Source organism: Canis lupus, chromosome 35, assembly GCF_048164855.1.
Source record: "Canis lupus baileyi chromosome 35, mCanLup2.hap1, whole genome shotgun sequence".
Taxonomy (NCBI): domain Eukaryota; kingdom Metazoa; phylum Chordata; class Mammalia; order Carnivora; family Canidae; genus Canis; species Canis lupus.
Genome location: NC_132872.1, coordinates 8,553,253 through 8,571,534, shown reverse-complemented (window position 1 = coordinate 8,571,534; position 18,282 = coordinate 8,553,253). Strand labels below are relative to the sequence as shown.

At 36.4% G+C, this 18,282-nt stretch overlaps 1 protein-coding gene and 1 long non-coding RNA gene across 8 annotated transcripts in view; one reads left to right on the top strand and one right to left on the bottom strand.

Annotated features, from left to right (window-relative positions):
* LOC140624992 (uncharacterized) overlaps positions 1 to 14,541 on the top strand; it is a 46,139-nt gene extending 31,598 nt beyond the window's left edge. For 3 of the 4 annotated variants that reach the window (XR_012024404.1, XR_012024402.1, XR_012024403.1), the window contains 2 exons: positions 12,838 to 13,010; positions 13,585 to 14,541. This is a non-coding gene — a long non-coding RNA (uncharacterized lncRNA). Of the gene's footprint in view, positions 1 to 5,719; positions 5,809 to 12,837; positions 13,011 to 13,584 lie in introns of all 4 variants that reach the window. The other variant, XR_012024405.1, reaches the window with a different exon arrangement.
* The window catches only part of IGSF11 (immunoglobulin superfamily member 11), a 199,470-nt gene that overhangs the window by 180,838 nt on the left and 350 nt on the right, over positions 1 to 18,282 (bottom strand). For 2 of the 4 annotated variants that reach the window (XM_072812100.1, XM_072812096.1), the window contains exons 2-3: positions 18,007 to 18,185; positions 3,346 to 3,407 (exon numbers count right to left, since the gene is read on the bottom strand). In XM_072812100.1, coding sequence (XP_072668201.1) covers positions 3,346 to 3,407; positions 18,007 to 18,091 — 147 coding nt within the window. In that variant the 5' untranslated portion in view covers positions 18,092 to 18,185. Of the gene's footprint in view, positions 1 to 3,345; positions 3,408 to 18,006; positions 18,186 to 18,282 lie in introns of those variants that run through there. The other 2 variants (XM_072812098.1, XM_072812094.1) reach the window with 2 other exon arrangements.

The window sequence follows — 18,282 nt, the reverse complement described above, 5'->3', positions numbered from 1 at the left end:
TATATCTTCCTACTGGATTGTCCTCTTTATTATTGTATAGTGTCCTTCTCTGTCTCTTGTTACAGTCTTTGTTTTAAAGGCATTTTTTTAAAATAAGTATTACTACCCCAGCTTTTTTTGACATCCATTTGCATGACAAATGTTTCTCTATCCCCTCACTTTCAATCTATAAGTGTATCTAGGTCTGAAATGAGTCTCTTGTAGGCAGTATATAGATAAGTTTTGTTTTTTAATCCATTTTATGACCCTATGTCTTTGATTGGAGGCTTTAGTTCATTTATATTTAAAGTAATTACTGGTAAGTATGTATTTATTGCCATTTTGTTACTTGTTTTTTAGTTGTTTTTGTAGTTCTTCTCGGATTCTTTCTTCTCCTACTCTCTTCTCTCAGTTTGCACTTTCTTTAGTGATATACTTGGTTGGATTCCTTTCTCTATTTTTTGCATATCTATTATTGGTTTTTGATTTGTGATTACCATTAGGTTTGTATATAACATCTTCTGCATATAGCAATCTACATTAACTTGATGGCTGCTTAAGTTTGAGCACATTTCTTTACTCACATTTTTGGTATACAGTATCATAGTTCACATCTTTTTACTTTATGAGCCTTTTGACTTATTTGTACAGATACACTTACTTTTACTGCTTTTGTGCCTCCTACTTTTCCTTACTCTTATTTGTGGTCTTTCCTTCCACTTGGAGTCCTCTTTAACATTTCTTGTAGGGTTGGTTTAGTAGTCATGAACTCTTTAGCTTGTTTGTCTAGGAAACGAACTCTCCTTTTATTCTGAATGATAGCATTGCTGGACAGAGTATTCTTGGCTGCAGACCGTTTCCTTTCAGCACTTTGAATATATCATTCTACTCCCTTCTAGCTTGTAAAGTTTGTGCTGAGAAATCTGCTGATAGCCTTATGGAGTTTCCCTTGTATGTGATTGTCTTCTTTTCTCTTGCTGCTTTTAAAATTCTCTTTATCACTACTTTTTGCCATTTTAATCACTACATGTCTTTGTATGGACCTCTTTGGGTTGGTTTTGTTGGAGGCTCTCTGTGCCTCTTGTATTTGGGTATCTGTTTTCCTCCCTAAATTAGGAACTTTTCAGCTATTATTTCTTCAAATAAATTTTCTGCCACCTTTTCTCTTTCTCCTTCTAGGATCCCTAAAATGTAAATTATTATAACATTTGATGGAGTTGGAGTCACTGAGTTCCCAAAGTTTATTCCCATTTTGCATAATTTTTTTCTCTCACCTGCTCAGCTTGATTACTCTCCATTATTCTGTCTTCCAAGTCTGTAAGTCATTCTTCTGCTTCCTCTAGCCTACTATTTATGCCATCTAGTATATTTTTTATTTCATGTATTGTATTCTTCATCTCTTATTGGTTTTTTTATGTATTATATGTCTTTGTTAAGGGTCTCACTAAGGTTCTCCCCTTTTTTCTTAAGTCTAGTGAGTATCTGTACAATCATAACTTTAAATTCTCTATCAGACATCTTGCTTACATCCCTTTCACTTAGGTCACTTGCTGTGGTTTTGTCCTGTTCCTTCTTTTGAGACACATTTCTGTCTCATTCTGTCGAGTTCTCTTTGTTTCTGTGTATTAGGGGTATCAGCTCAGTCTCCTGCTCTTAAAAGTAATGGCTTTATGAAGAAGATGCCCTGTAATGGCCCAAAATGCAGCATTCCCTGTTCACCAGAACCTGATGCTTCAGGGGTGTCTCCTATGTGCATGGTGTGTGCCCAGCTGTTGTTTCTTGGCCACTTTTTCCTTCAACCCAGTTATCTGCAGAGGTTCTCTTTGCCTCTTGTGGACAGTGTTCAGTCCCTTGCCAGCATGGGGCATGCAGTTTTAACAAGGTGAGCTCTGATATGCTTGCAAAATGAGACTTCATCACCACCACTAGGACCAAGGCCACATAAAATGTGCACATCAAGACATGCAGCATTGGCAAGGTTTGCACAGTCTTCTGGGAAAAAGCACCTGCAGTACTCAGACTGAGGCAAACATGCCCAGAAGGGGTGGATCTGCAGAAGTGTGGGGGGTAGGGCTTGGCATAAGAAAGTGAGGTAGTAAAAAAATAAAAATAAAAAAAGAAAAGTGAGGTAGTGAATGTCACTGCCCTGCTGGTTATACTGTGGAGCAGGGGAGGGATATAATACTTACCAGTTCCTTTGTTCCTGGAGAATTCCCTCTAGGACATGCTCTGAGATGGATAATTAGCTCTCCCTCACATCTCCACCTTTCCTACCCTCTTCAATGTGGTGTCTTCTCTACTTTAGTTGTGGAGTTTGTTCAGTAAGTCTTTGGGTCATTATCTGGGTTCTTTACAGGAATGTGAGTATTATCTAGCTGCATCCATGGGAAGGGGTGAGCTTAGGGTCCTCTTACTCCACTATTTTAGTCCTCCTCTCAATTCTGCATACTCTCAGCATAAAGACCAAACATATCTCTGATTGGCCCCTGTCTATCTCTCCTATTTCATCTATTTTTTTCTCCAGCTCCCTCCTACTCAGTATTACAGCATAATGAATTTTATTTAGTTATTCAAACTCTCCATGATCTGTTCTGCCTCCAGGCATGCAACATGCTCTTTTCTCTGCCTGAAATATTCCTCTGACATTGACCACTCCATTTACTTCTTAACTCTTAATAACCCTTCAGAAAAATACCCCTCTCAGAATCATGAGTTTCATTTTTATTGTTTACTATGGCACTATGCTAAGCACTTTATTTTAATTCATTTATTTTCATAGAAACTCAATGAGTATTATTATTGTCCTTATTTCAAATATGAGAAAACTGAAGGCAGTAAAGATTAAGAAATTTGTCTAATGTAATTCATAGATGTTGCACCTGCAGCTAGACTCTAGCACTCCAAAGGTCTTACAACAATAAACTGACTATACACTACACTACTTTTATACTTTTATGTCACTGTTCCCCTCCCCTCAACTTTGATTCAAGTGTCTCATTTACATGCACCAATACCTGTTTGTACTTCTCCTGCCATTGCTCTTAACACATTGTATTATAGTTGCTTGTTTTCTTATCAGAGATCCCTTCTAGGATGTGAAATTCTTCACGTTAAAAACTGTATCTGTCTTATTTCCTTTTGCATCCTCCTTGCCTGACACATAGCAAATGCTCAACAAATATTTTTGAAATTAAAACAATATTTTTTCCCAGGATTGAGAAATGGGAGAATGTAAGAAGAGGTCAGTACCATAAAAATGTAAGAGGGTGTGAGAAGAGGTCAGTATCATAAAAGGCCCTTCTTTCAGCTAGGTCATCAGAGATAATAACTACAAATAGTTTTAAAATCTACTATTAAGTAACTCACCCCTACTAGAAAAGTAGTCCCACCAGAGCATAAGTCCCACCAGAAACATCTCCTCTTCTTACCTTAGAGAGGTGAGGAAAAGAAGAAAGAAATTCTATGTTGTGATAACATTATAATAGACAAATCCCATTATTTTAAAATTTAAAAATAGTTGCTTTTAATAAGATCTCTTTGGACACATGATTTGAGTACAAAGCATTCGAATGGGAACTATTTCATTAGACTATTTAGTTACACAGCAACATTTTTTTAAAAAAGGTTTATCTGAAGCTAACCCAGTTAGGTTTATATGAGATCACCTAATGGGATGGGAGCACCATGCAGGAGCTCTGACCTTCTTCCTTCTCTCCTGTTTTACTCCTTGTAGTAAGTCATTTGTAACAATTTCAACTAGTTATCAAAACAGTAGCACACTCATCCAATCTTTTTTAGTAAACTATGGCTTCTCTGCCAAAATCAGTAAGGAGTTAAATGTTACCAGCTCTTTGCAGATTAGGAAACCACAGACACATGAACTCTCTTCACTTAGAAGATGGCATTTCCAGGTTTTCATCTATAGATCTAAATCTTTGAGATCTAGGATTAATGTTTTCTTAAATATGAGAATAAAAGCACAGGCCATGGAAGGTCATTAAATTTAATACTTCTGTATGTCAAAGGATACCATCAAGGGAACAAAAAGACAACACATAACATAGGAGAAAATATTTGCAAATCATATATTTTATATGGGATTTATATCTAGAACATATAAAGAATTCTTACCACTCAATAATAAATAGGCAAGCAACCCAATTTAAAATGAGCAAAAAATCTGAATAGATTTCTCCAAAGAAAATATATAAATGGCCAATGAACACATTAAAAAATATTCAACATGAAAAAAAAATATTCAACATCAGTAGCCATCAGAGAAATGAAAGTCAAATCCACAAAGATACAAGACTTCATACCCACTAATAAGGCTGAAATAATAAATACATAATAATAAGTGTTGATGAGGATGTGTAGAAATTAGAATCCTCCTATACTGCTTGTGGGAATGTAAAATTGTGAAGCAATTTTGGAAAATAGTTTTGGTGGTCCTCAAAAGATTACAGAGAGTTATCATATGACCCAGCAATTTCACACCAGGTATATAGCAAACAGAAATTAAACTATTTATACACATTAAAACTTGTACACAAATGTTCATAGCTACATTATTCATAATAGCCAAAAAGTAGAAATAATGTGAATTTACTGAATTCTGAAGAATGGATAAACATGTGGTATACCCAAATAATAAAAATTATATGATACTAAATAGAAAATGAAATACTGATACACGCCACAACATTGATAAGCCTTGAAAACATTATGCTAAGTGAAAGACATAGATTATATTGTATGATTCCATCTTTGTGAAATGTCAGAAATAGGCAAATCCATAGATACCAAAAATATAATGGTGATTACCCAGGCTTGGGGTGAGGGGGAAGAATGGGGAATGACTACTAATGTATACAGGATTTCTTTTTAGAATGTTAAAAATACTCCACAATTAGATTATGGAGTAAATAAAATATTAGCAACTGATCCCAGAATTGCATTAAAAGACAAACATAGAATGACCAAGTAAAGGTCTATTCTAGGAATGGATTACTGATTTCACATTTAAAAATCTAAAAAAAAAAAATCTATAGATGTAATTACATGAATAAAATGGATAAAATCATATGATTATTTCAATAGATTCTACAAATTATTTTATAAAATTCAAAAGCCAATTAAAACCTTTTGTAAAATAGAAATAGAAACTTATCATAGAAATTATTCTGTAATATATTCTTATTCATACATCAGAAACTAAAATTAAGCATTGCACTTAACGGGACATTCTCATTATATTCAGGAATAAAATGACATCTGTAATCTTCATAATTATTAAACATTGTTTGGCAGTCCTATTCAATATTAGAAAAAAAAGAATTAGAGTATAAATATTATAAAAGTAGAGGAAAATTATCATTATAATTGTCTATCAAGAAAAATGAAACTAATCTGAAAATCTATTTAATTTAATAAGAAAATAAAAAAGATGGCAGGAGAAGAGAGAAACAGGATTATCTTTCTTACATATCACCATTAGCTATTTAGAAAATATATTAGGAAAAAAGATCCAATTCACAACAAAATTCATAAATTACATGAGAATAATATTTTTAAACAAATATACTCAACAAGAGAAACATTCCACATTACCAAGGGACATAAAAAATGACTTTAATACATTTACATTAAAACTCATGACAACTATATTTACTTGCTGAATATTAGGCATTGGGCTGAATTCTTCATAAATATTATATCATTTACTTATCTCATAACTCAGGTAATTACGTTTCTCCTCATTTTACAAATGAAGACACCAAAGATCACAGAGGACAGATCACTTTTCTAAGGACACACAGCCTTTAAATGGTAAGGACAACATTCAAATCCAGTTCTATACGGCCCAAGGCCTAGGCTTGTAATCACTACGTAATACTAAAGAGATTGAAAATTAAAATGGGTGGAGGAACTAATCAGATGACTTAAACGGTTAAGGAGCAGGAGGGAAAGTGCAGGGAAAATGAAGACTGTATGTCATGCCTGAACTGGGCAACCACGACTCACCAGGCAATTGCTGATATGTGGAATTGGGGGCTTAGTATTGACATATTTTCCAATTCTTAAAAAAAATAAAAAATAAAAAAAAAGCTAGACAGGGCAGCTCTGGTGGCTTAGTAGTTTAGCGCTGCCTTCAGCCCAGGTCATGATCCTGGAGACCTGGGATCGAGTCCCACATCGGGCATGGACCATGCTTCTCCCTCTGCCTGGGTCTCTGCCTCTCTCTCTGTGTCTCTCATGAATGAATGAATAAATCTTTGGGAAAAAAAAAGCTAGACATCTCATGTGCATATACAAGTTGCCATTTTCAAAAGTTTAAGAGGGGAAGGGTAGGGAGTAATGTCAGTGAAAGTGGCAGAGTAGGTAGCTCCAGGGGTTCATCCTTCCACAAAAACTATTTAAAAATGAGCAAAAACTGCCAGTCAACGTTTTCAGGATTCTGAAAAATAGACAAAGGCAAGAGCAATCAAGTGAATGCTGAAACAAGGAGGCAACCAGCAAACAGTTGGAGGCCAGTGCAACATTTTTACTTGTTCTTGCTCTCTGCTTCTCAACTCAGCAGCAGTTTTGAAGATAGCAGTCCATGCTCACAGTATGGGATCATTGTCTCCTATACGTAGAGGGAGCAGAGTATACCTTGTTCTAAAAGAATTGTTTGTGTTTTGTCTGAGGGTTACCTAAAGAACTGACATAGGTGTCCAATGGATCAAATATCTAGACAGAAGATAAGAAAATACAGGACTTGAACAACACTATAAACCAACTAGACCTAAGAGACATATAAAGAACACCCCAACAAAAAACATCAGATAGACATTCTTCTCATGGAACATTCTCCAACATAGACCATATATTAGGACCCAAATCAAGTCTTATTAAATTCTAAAAGATTTAAATCATACAAATAACTTATCTGAACACAGTGGAATGAAGCTATATGTCAATAACAGAAGAAAAACTGAAAACTTCACAAATATTAGGAAATTAAACAGCACACTTTTAAATAACCAACAGGTCAAAGAAGAAATTTCAAGAGAAATGTAATGCTTTAAGATGGATGAAAATACCTCAAGACAGATGAAAATAAAAATATAATACACCAACTTACAGGGGATGCAGCAAACAAAAGGCTCAGAAAAAAATTTATAGCTATAAATTCCTACATTAAAAAAGAAGAAAGAGGAGCACCTGGGTGGCTCAGTGGTTGAACATTTGCCTTTGGCTCAGGTCGTGGTCTCAGGGTCCTGAGATTGAGTCCTGCATCGGGATCCTGGCAGGGAGCCTGATTCTCCCTCTACCTATGTCTCTGCCTCTCTCTGTGTGTCACTCATGAATCAATAAATAAAATCTTTAAAAATAAATAAAATTAAAATATGAAAGATCTCAAATCTGTAACTTTACATCTTAAGGATCTTTAAGGAGAAGAACAAACTAAACCCTAATTTAGAAGATTAAAGAGGGATCCCTGGGTGGCGCAGCAGTTTGGCGCCTGCCTTTGGCCCAGGGCACGATCCTGGAGACCCGGAATCGAATCCCACGTCGGGCTCCCGGTACATGGAGCCTGCTTCTCCCTCTGCCTATGTGTCTGCCTCTCTCTGTCATTCTCTCTCTCTCTGTGTGTGACTATCATAAATAAATAAAAATTAAAAAAAAAGAAGATGAAAGAAAATTCTATTCTAAAAAATAGAGCAGAGATAAATTAAATAGAATATAGGAAAACAATAGAGAGGATCAACAAAAGTTGGTCCTTCGAAAAAAATCAACAAAACTGACAAACCTTTAGCTAGACTGACAAAAAAGAGAGAAAGAAGTGGTAACTAAGGCCAGAAATGAAAGTGAGGACATTACTACCAATCTTACAGAAGTAAAAAGGCTTATAAAGAGAATGCTATGAGCAACTGTACAGAAAAAAAAAAAAAAGACAACCTATATGAAAAGGACAAATTCCTAGAAATAGCGACCAAAGAAGCCTCAAGAAGAAACAGAAGGGATGCCTGGGCAGCTCAGCGGTTAAGCATCAGCCGTCAGCCCAGGGTGTGATCCTGGAGTCCCTGGGATCAAGTCCCACATGGGGCTCTCTGCATGGAGCCTGCTTCTTCCTCTGCCTGTGTCTCTGCCTCTCTCTCTCTCTGTCTCTGTCTCTCATGAATAAATGAATAAAAATCTATTTAAAAAAAGAAGAAGAAATAGAAAAAAAATCTCAACAGACCTGTAACACATAAACAGGTTGAATCAGTAATCGAAACCACCCCCCAATTTTTTTTTTAAATCTAGTAACAGGTGACTTCACTGATGAATTCTACCAACAACCATTTACAAAAAAATTAACACAAAGCCTTCTCAAATTCTTTCAAAGAATGAAAGAGGAGGAACACTTTGTAACTCATTCTATAAGCCAGCATTACCCTGATACCTAGACAATAACAAGAAAACTACAAACTATTATCTCTTATGAATATAGATGTAAAAATCCTCAACAAAATACTAGCTGATTGAGTCCAGAAACATATTAAATGCATCACAATCTGTGACCAAATACAGGATTTATTCCAGGAATGTAAAAGTGTTTTACAATACAAAAATGAATCAATGTAATACATCACATTAATAGAATGAGGGAGAACAAAAACATAATCACTTCAACTGATATATAAAAGGAATTTTCAAATTCCAATACCCTTTCCTGATTTAAAACAACAACAACAACAACTCAGAAAACAAGGAATAGAGGGCACTTCCTCAATATGATAGAGTTTTGGTGAAAAGTCCGTATCATACTCAATAGTGAAAGTCATCCCCTTATGATCAGAAGAAAGACAAGAATGCCCACTCTCCCCACTTCTATTCACCATTGTCCTGGAAGTTCCATTAAGCATAAATAGGCTAATAATAATAATAATAATAATAATACATCAAATTGGAAGAGAAAAATAAAACCATCTCTTTTCACAAACGACATGATCCTGTATATAGAAAACCCTTTAAAATCCAGAAAAAAAGCCCTGGGTGGCTCAAGTGGTTGAGCATCTGGCCTTTGGCTCAGGGCATGATCCTGGTCTGGGGATCAAGTCCCACATCAGGATTCCTGTGAGGAGTCAGAATTTCCCTCTGTCTGTGCCTCTGACTCTCTTTTATGAATAATTAAATAAAATCTTTAAAAATAAAATCCAGAAAAAAAAAAACTATTAGAAATAGGGAGTTTAGCAAAGTTGCAGAATAGATTAACTCACAAAAATGAGCTGCATTTCTATATACTACCAATGAACAATAGAAAAAAACAAAATTAAGAAACAATTTCATTTACAATGCATTCCCTTACTCCAAAGAGAGAGAGAAATAAAGAACCCAAACCTGATAAAACCTTGATCTTAGACTTCTGGCCTCTAGAAAGGTAAGAAAATTAACGCCTGTTGTTTTAAGTCACCCAGACTGTGGTATTTTGAAATGGCAACTCTAGCAAACTAATGGTAATGGCCAACTGGATAGGGAAAAAAGAAAGAATTTTCAGCAAATGGTATTGAGACAATTGAATATCCCCATGCAAAGAACTGCAGTTGGACCTACCTCATACCACATACAAGAATTAATTTAAAATATATCAAACACATAAATATAATAGCTAAGGCTATAAAACTCTCTGAATGAAACAAAGGTCTAAATCTTCACAACCTTGGATTAGATAATGTTTTTTTTTAAGATTTTATTTATTTGTTCATGAGAGACAGAGAGAGAGAGGGATAGAGACACAGGCAGAGGGAGAAGCAGGCTCCATGCAGGGAGCCTGACGTGGGACTCGATCCGAGGTCTCCAGGATCACTCCCTGGGCTGCAGGCGGCTATAAACCGCTGTGCCACCAGGGCTGCCCAAATAATGGTTTCTTAAATGAGACACCAGAAGCACAAACAACAAAAGAAACAGAACAGATAAACTGGAGTTCATCAAAATTTAAAACTCTGTGCATCAAAGGACACTATCAAAGTAAAGATAGCATGGGAGATTATATTTACAAATCATATATCTGATAATGGTTTAGCATCCAAATGTATAAAGAATTCTGACGATCTCCAAAAGACAAATTACTCAATTTGAAAATGGGCAAATGCCTTGAATAGATATTTCTTCAAAGAAATATAAAAGTGTCCAACAAACAAAGAAAAAGATGCTCAATACCCTTAGTCCTTAAGGCATCAAAACCATGAGAAGATACCACTTCACATTTAGTATAGACCAAATATGGAAGACAGCAAGTATTGGTAAGAACATAGAGAATTTGAAACCCTCATACATCACTGATGATAATATAAGATGGTGTAGTTGCTGGGCAAAACAGTCTAGTAGTGCCTTAAAAGTTAAGCACAGAAATGCCTCGATTCAGTAATTCATTACTACATATATATCCCCAAAACTTAAAAAATGAGTACTCAAATACCTGGATAAGTGTACATATTCACAATAGCCAAAGGTGAAAACAACACAAATGTCCATCAACAGAAGAATGGATAAACATGTTATATACATTATAGTGGAATATTATTCAAGCATGCTATAATATAGATGAGACTTTTTTATGGCAAAGCTGGTTTATTGAACTTCATAATGGAAATGTTACAGTGACTCTATTCCACAATGAAATTATTTAACTTTAGATTTCATGAGGAAATATATTAGCAATATACCATCAATGAAGCATCATCACTAACAGCTAACTACGTATAGATTCTGGATTAGCTTCCTTCAGTTGTTCTCAAATTAAGACTTTTCCAAAACATATCTGATGTTTTCAATTAAATGTCATAGTTAAAATAAATTCACACAGGAGTTACAAAATGTGTGACTTGTGCTTTAAAAACTTAGAATTATTTGTTTTATAGCCACCATGCTGGAAGTGATTTCTCAACAATGAAGTGTTCTATAAATATTTTGGAAAAGATCTAAAACCTCTACCCCATTCAACTGATAAATATGCTTTTTTAAAAAATAAAAACATGTAGAAAAAATCAAAACAGTAAATCATTACAAACGATATAAATATTTTAAAATTAATAAATATTTAAGTGAAAAAATAAGTTCTTTTACAGAACTGTAACAGATACTTATATTAAGTTCTTATAAAAAGAAATAAAGTTAAAAAATATTTTTAACCATTAACAGCACTTAAAAACGTAAATGTGCTGAGAAAGTTTGTAAACTTTCTTCCCATACTTTAGAAAATGTTTTAAAAGCAATAAACAGATTCCCTTCTTTAAAAAACTGTTACACCCACCACAATTAGCACAGTTGTCATTGTTTTTACTATAAAAATAGTTAACAAATCAACAATTTAAATTAAAACCATTTTTAATTTTAGCATTAAGAAAAATGGATTAATCTCCCTAAACACAGATAAAGCCAACTTGTTTTTCCTTAAGCTCTAATATTTAAAACTGAATAATTATTTCTTTCAGTTAGTTCATTTAATAGCATTATCTTGTTTTTATAATTATTCAGTTAGGACCGCCATAATATTAAATAAAAATCTTAAACTAGATTAGATTACACATTTGATTTCCTACATTCTGAAAATATTGTAAGTATAACCATCTCTTGGCTTAATTACCTCTAAAATTATCAAGGGCAGCAATCTATCAGAATTAGTCAATGTGCACACATCACTTAGAGTTCATGGCTTACATTCCATTCGTGTAATAGCTTTGTATGCAAGCTTACTATTTTCTATGTGCAAAGTCTAAAACTCAAAATAAATGTTTTTCAGGTAAGAAACTTCTTGTACTATTCTTTACATTACTAAGAGAGACAGGTATTTCTCAATATCTTATTTATTTTTCATTCTGAGGGGGAATAGCTTGTTGTGACCATAAAATTTAAAGATTTTAAAAACTGGTGTGTTGCAACACAATACTATTACAGAAATATATGTAGACTCCTAGCAATTAGAGGTATGCCTTCAGAGCTACAATCCAAATAGAAGTAGATTTGTTAATTCAACCTTCAGTCATTGAATTGACTGACTGTGGGGGGGAGAGCAAGAGATACTATTCCAGATACACAGCTTGAAGTTACAGAAATATAAAAATTTATATTTTTTATAAATATATAAAATTTTTTAATATATCTCCTGTGGTAGCCAGGAATCACATTTACCTATTTTCACCCCAATTACAACTCTTCCAATACTTTCAATTGGTTTTTCATTAAAGATACCAAATAAAATATAAAGCACCTTATTATGTCACTTCATTTAAAGTCAGACCTATTTTGCATATTTTAATAGAATTTAGTAAGAAAACTTACTAAATAAAACTTGTTATTTTTTCTAAAAATAATGACTTCTGTAGATTTTTTTTTAAGATTCCATTCATTTATTCATGAGAGACACACACAGGGAGAGGCAGAGACATAGGCAGAGGGAGAAGCAGGCTCCATGCAGGGAGCCCGATGTGGGACTCAATCCCACGTCTCCAGGATCACGGACTGAGGCGAAGGTAGACGCTCAACCGCTGAGCCACCCAGGCATCCCAACTTCTGTAGATCTGATTGATATATTGATTAGAAATATCAAGCATTAAAAAAAAAAGAAATATCAAGCATGTTGAATCACTGGAAGTCATTCTTTATGCACTGAGAACCAGAAAACATTCTATGCCTTCTCCTCCCACTAGAACTAAAAATTGTCTTGGCTCTAAAATGTACCAATAATAATGCAATTAAATACATCAATAATACAAAGAAAGAACTTTAGGGAGAGGCAAATACCAGTTTTGTCCTATTGAGAATGTTTCCCATTCAAAGGACATACCTTGCCAATATGTCCTAAACCCTTTTATTTTTTTTCTATCCCAGGAACACATGATTGAACGGTCATTTACTCCTAAAATACCATCATGCTCTCATTTGAAGCCTCCTTCACTGGGCTCTCAACGGGAAGATGGTTCTGATTCATCCTACCTTTGCTTCATTTTCAACCTCACGTGAAAGCCAACTTTTGCCCTGTGTTGTCACAATGACAAACTCAAGTAAGTAGATACAAGATACAAAAATTAGCATGACAATGATAAATAGTAAAATGTCGGGATGACCCATTATATTTGAGATTAAACCTTATGACTTATCACTGTCATATTTCAAAAGTATTTCTTTAGTCAAAATTAGAGAGTATAATAAAGACTGTTACTTTGCACCAGCATGTCATTGCAAGGTTTGGTTCAGGTTTCAGAATAATTCCATTATCAGGGGGTTGACTAAGCATCAGTGGTTTGTGGCTCTTAAGTTTATGACCTTGGCTCATAAATACAGCTTCCACATGGTCATTACCATTGGGGTTTTTCGCAGAGGTTTCAAAGGCATACTGTGTGTGTCAGCAAATTTTTGTGCCAAGTCTGAAGGTCCTTGAATGGCACTTCTCAAGTCACATTTCTTTCCAACGAGAATTGTGGTATGTCACTGGCTGGCGAATGTTGTTTGCATTCTTCTAGCCAAGACGGCAGGCTATAAGAACGAGCCACGTGGTCATATCATACACGAAGACAACAGCCCTGTGCATTTCTGTAATAGTGCTGTACCATGCTCTAAGTCGCTCTTGTCCTGCAGTGTTCCATAACCGGATCTCGATGTACTCCCCATCAATCTTCCCACCGCCCCGCTGGAGAGAAGCTTGCCTCAAGAGCCGACTCCATCTCCGAGGCCCTTCCCGGACCTGCCCCAGCCTGGAAGGGCGTGGATGCTGCTGGGGGCTGCACGGGGGTGCGGAGGGTCAGCCCGCAGAGCGGCCGAGCAGAGCACCCTGGCCCTGCACCCAGGCTGGCCCCGACTCGCCACATCCAGCTAATATAGATGAACCTGAAAAAACACGTGCTAAGTAATTCAAAGCCCAGTCACCAAATACCATATTTATATGATTCTATTTATTTAAAATATCCACAAGAGGCAAATTCATGAAACAGCAGATTTGTGGTTTCAAGGGACTATGGGGGCGAGATAATGAGGAGTGACTGCTTAATGTGTATGAGGTTTTTTTGTTTTTGTTTTTGTTTTTTGTTTTTTTTGTTTTTAAAAAGGCACTGCAATATCTAGTTAACCTTTTACAAATAAGGTGAAGTTAGATTTCTATCACAAACCATCTACCAAAATAAAATACAGACGGGATGAGTGGTGTTATGGGTGTTATGCTATATGTTGGCAAATCGAACTCCAATAAAAAATATATATAAATAAAAAAGAAAGCTTAACGCTTTAGTGTTTAAAAAATACACACGTACATACAAACACATACATACAAGCATGCTATGTAAAGAAGTCCTACAGGGCACCTGGGTGGCTCAGCCAGTTAAAAGTCTGTCTTCATGATCCCAGGGTCCTGAGATCAAGTCCCACATCAGACTTCCTGATCAGTGGGAGTCTGCTTCTCCCTTTCCCTCTGCCCCTCCCCCTTGCTCACATCCTCTCTCTTGTTCTCTCTCTCGAATAAATAAAATCTAGAAAAAAAAAAAGTCCTACAAATCAGTAAGACAAACAATCTGATATAAAACTGGGCAAGGGACACCTGGGTGGCTCAGTAGTTGAGCGTCTGCCTTCAGCTCAGGGCGTGATCCCGGGATCCGGGATCGAGTCCCACATTGGGCTCCTTGCGGGGAGCCAGCTTCTCCCTCTGCCTTTGTCTCTACCTCTCTGTGTCTCTCATAAATAAATAAATACAATCTTAAAAAAAAAAAAAAGATGTGACTAGGCACTTTGTAAAAAAGGATATCCAAATGCCAGTAAGTATCTGTAAAAGGGCTCAACAGGATTAGTCATAAGGGTAATACAAATGAAACCTCCAATAAGAAGCAACAAACTAGAACAGCCAACAGTAAAAGGCAAAAATGCAAAGCAAACTGAACTCATTTATGCACTGCTAGTGAGAGTGTAAATCGGTACCACCATTTTGGGAAACTATCTAGCAGTATTTACTAAAGCCAAATAGAAATCTATCTTATGACTTAGGAACCCTTAGTCTAGTATATTCCAGAGAAATAAGCACTTATGTCCTCCAAAAGACACACACACAAGAAGTTCTTCATAGTTTCAAGCTATAAACAATGTCAATAACATCAGAATTGATCAACAGTTTATGGTATAATCATACAACGGAATAATGCTCAGCAACCATGAATAATATCTACTACTACATGTACGAATAAGGCTGAGTCTCATAACTATATAAGAGGCCAGAACAAGAGTTATACCGTATGATGTTCAAAAGCCAGAAAAACTAAGATAGTGAAAAACAGATCAGAACAGCACTTAACTTTGAGAAGGGTATTCACTGGGTAGGGGCATGGGGAAACCTGCTAGAGCACTGGGAACAGTCTATCTCTTGATCTGGGTGGTGTATGTGTGGATGGATACACCTAAAAATTCATCAAGCTTCACACTTAAGTTTTGAGCACTTAACTCTACTTAAAAAAAGGGGGGAGGATACACACATACTGAAAAGTACTAAAAGGAAATACAGGTAGGGTACATTTATGCAATCTTAAGAGATAAGGAAGGTCTTTGTAAACATGACCCAAAGATAAAAACTACAGGGGCACCTGGATGGCTCAGTCAGCTAAGCACCTGCCCTCAGCTCAGGACAGAGGCCCACATTGGGCTCCCTGCTTCCCCACTGCCTGTGCTGTCAAATAAACAAAATCTTTAAAAACACACACACACAGAAAAAAATGAATATAACTTCATAAAAATTAAAAAATAAAACTTCGGGATCCCTGGGTGGCGCAGTGGTTTGGCGCCTGCTTTCGGCCCAGGGCGCGGTCCTGGAGACCCGGGATCGAATCCCGCATCGGGCTCCTGGTGCATGGAGCCTGCTTCTCTCTCTCTTTGTGTGTGACCATAAAAAATTTAAAAAAAAAAAAATTAGTTTGAAAATAGTGCGTGGCTTGTTTCAAAACACATTTGTTAAAAAAATAAAATAAAAAAAATAAAACTTCTACACAGCAAATAAGCCAGGAAACTTTATTTGCAATTTATATAATAAAAAAATAAGATTTTTAATATATATTAAAGCTCTCACAAATCAGCAAGGAAAGGACAAAGGCATGACAAGGACATTTACCAAAAACAAACAGCCATTAAACATATAAAAAGAATACAAATTTTAAAAGATACTTTCACTTAGCCAGACAAAAATAAAAATATATTCAGAAATGGTGTTGGTATAGGGAAATAGCACTCTCATATAGGACCAGTGGAGCCATAGAATGGCTCAACTTTTCTGAAAGGCATTTTAAAATACAGTACTTTCCAAGGACCAGAATGAGCACACTTTCTTAGCTAAGCAATTCTACAACTAAAAATTCACCTTTAGGAGAAAAACATGACAAGCTTGTAAAATGTCTGTACGATGATGGTCAATGCAGCACTGTTAAAAGCAACAAAATAAATTCATATAATAGATTACATATGAATTTTAAAATAGCTACTCTTTATAAAACACATATGAACTAATCATATATATTATCTCATTTGTCACAAGGACTCTGAAAGCTATTATACTATTCCCATTTTCATCTGAAGATGAGAAAATTGAGGTTCAGAGAAATAATGAGATTTGCCCAAGCCAGTGAGTGACAGGTACAGAATCAGAACAAATTTGGTCTAACTCCAAAAGCCAGTGTCCTTTAATTTAGATTACATTTATTGACAAAGAAGAAATTTATACCACGGTATTAAATGAAAAAATGCAGTTTACCGAACAAACGCAGTTTGATTCTCTTTTGTCAAATACACACATAACTATAGCTATTAGACATATAGATGTGAGTGGGGGAAATTCTAGGAGAATATACATTTAAATATTAATAAAGGTGTTTGGGCAATTTTATTTGATTTTTTTTATGTTTGTTTTTCTTACTTTTCTACAGCCATGGAATTCAAATTCATAAATAGAAAAATTCTACAAAACTACTGCTCCTTTGAAATTGTAAACCATAGCCCATCAACCCTATTTTACTACAAAGGCAAAGTCTATTTGCTCTACACATTCTTAGATAAATAACTGAGGCAGATGCTTCATACGTTTATACTCAGCAAACGCATCTTGAGCACCTACTATGTTCTGGGAACTGTTACAGAACTGATTTTACTTCGGTGTACCTAGGTTCTCCTTTTGGCTCCTAAGTATGGCATCACTCTCTCCCTCTCCTCTCTTGATCACAGCTGTGGGGTTTTGTTTTGTTTTGTTTTGCTTTTTTAGCTATCTGTGTTTGGATCTTAAGTGTTACCTCTAATTATTGAATGCAATTAAAGGCGAATCCGGGGCAGCCCTGGTGGCTCAGTGGTTTAGCACCGTCTTCGGCCCAGGGCCTGATCCTGGAGACCCGGGATCGAGTCCCACCTTGGGCTCCCTGCATGTAGCCTGCTTCTCCCTCTGCCTGTGTCTCTGCCTCGCTCATGAATAAATAAATAAAATCTTAAAAAAAAAAAAAAAAAAGGCGTATCTGGTATTCTATTACCAACGGTTGGCTTGCCTCAGAGACTCCAGGCTTTGAAGGGTCAGACAAATGTCTCATCAATCACCACCTCTGAACTGCCCTCCTCTTGAAAGGAAGGGGCATGCAGGCCTCAAGTGGGTTCCTAAAGCTTCTTTCAGAAAGGGGCGGTCACATCTCAAAAGCCAGACCACAGCGGCCACCATCAGGTTTCAAATTCCCCACGTGTTAGATATTCCTTTTCCCATCTTCCCCCACCTTTCTTATACTTTTTTTTTTTTTTCCTGGGACCCTAGGTCCTAACCCTAACCTTCCTCCCTTCTGCTCTAAGTCCATTACATGGAGTGCTTGAAAGACTCATTCTCACCAGATCTCCGACCTTCCCTGTAGACTTCCAGCCATGGATGCGTAATTCGGGTAAAACAGGGAGGGAGGAGAGAACAGAAAACAAAACAGACACACACACACCTTAGGGCTTGCACAGCCCCAAGTTCCCAAGAGCCAAGCCAGCTCTTCCCCCAAAGGGGAGCAATCAGCTGCTCACCTGTCCCTGGAGCCAGAGCGGGGTGGTCCCGCGGCAGTGGGCGCGCAGGGCTGCGAGGTGGTGAGCACGCGGCGGGGGAGCGCATCTCCCCAGCCCACACGCTGATGGCGAGGAAGGCGCCACCTGACCGCGGTCTCGCTGACAGGTGCGTTAGGAGGACTTAGCTCTTCCTGGGGCCCCTGAAAACACCATGGGCACTGCTGCTACAGGCAGGATTTTTTTAAATGGCTTCTTAAAAAAAAAAAAAAAAAAAAAGGAAAAGGGGGGGCAGCCCGG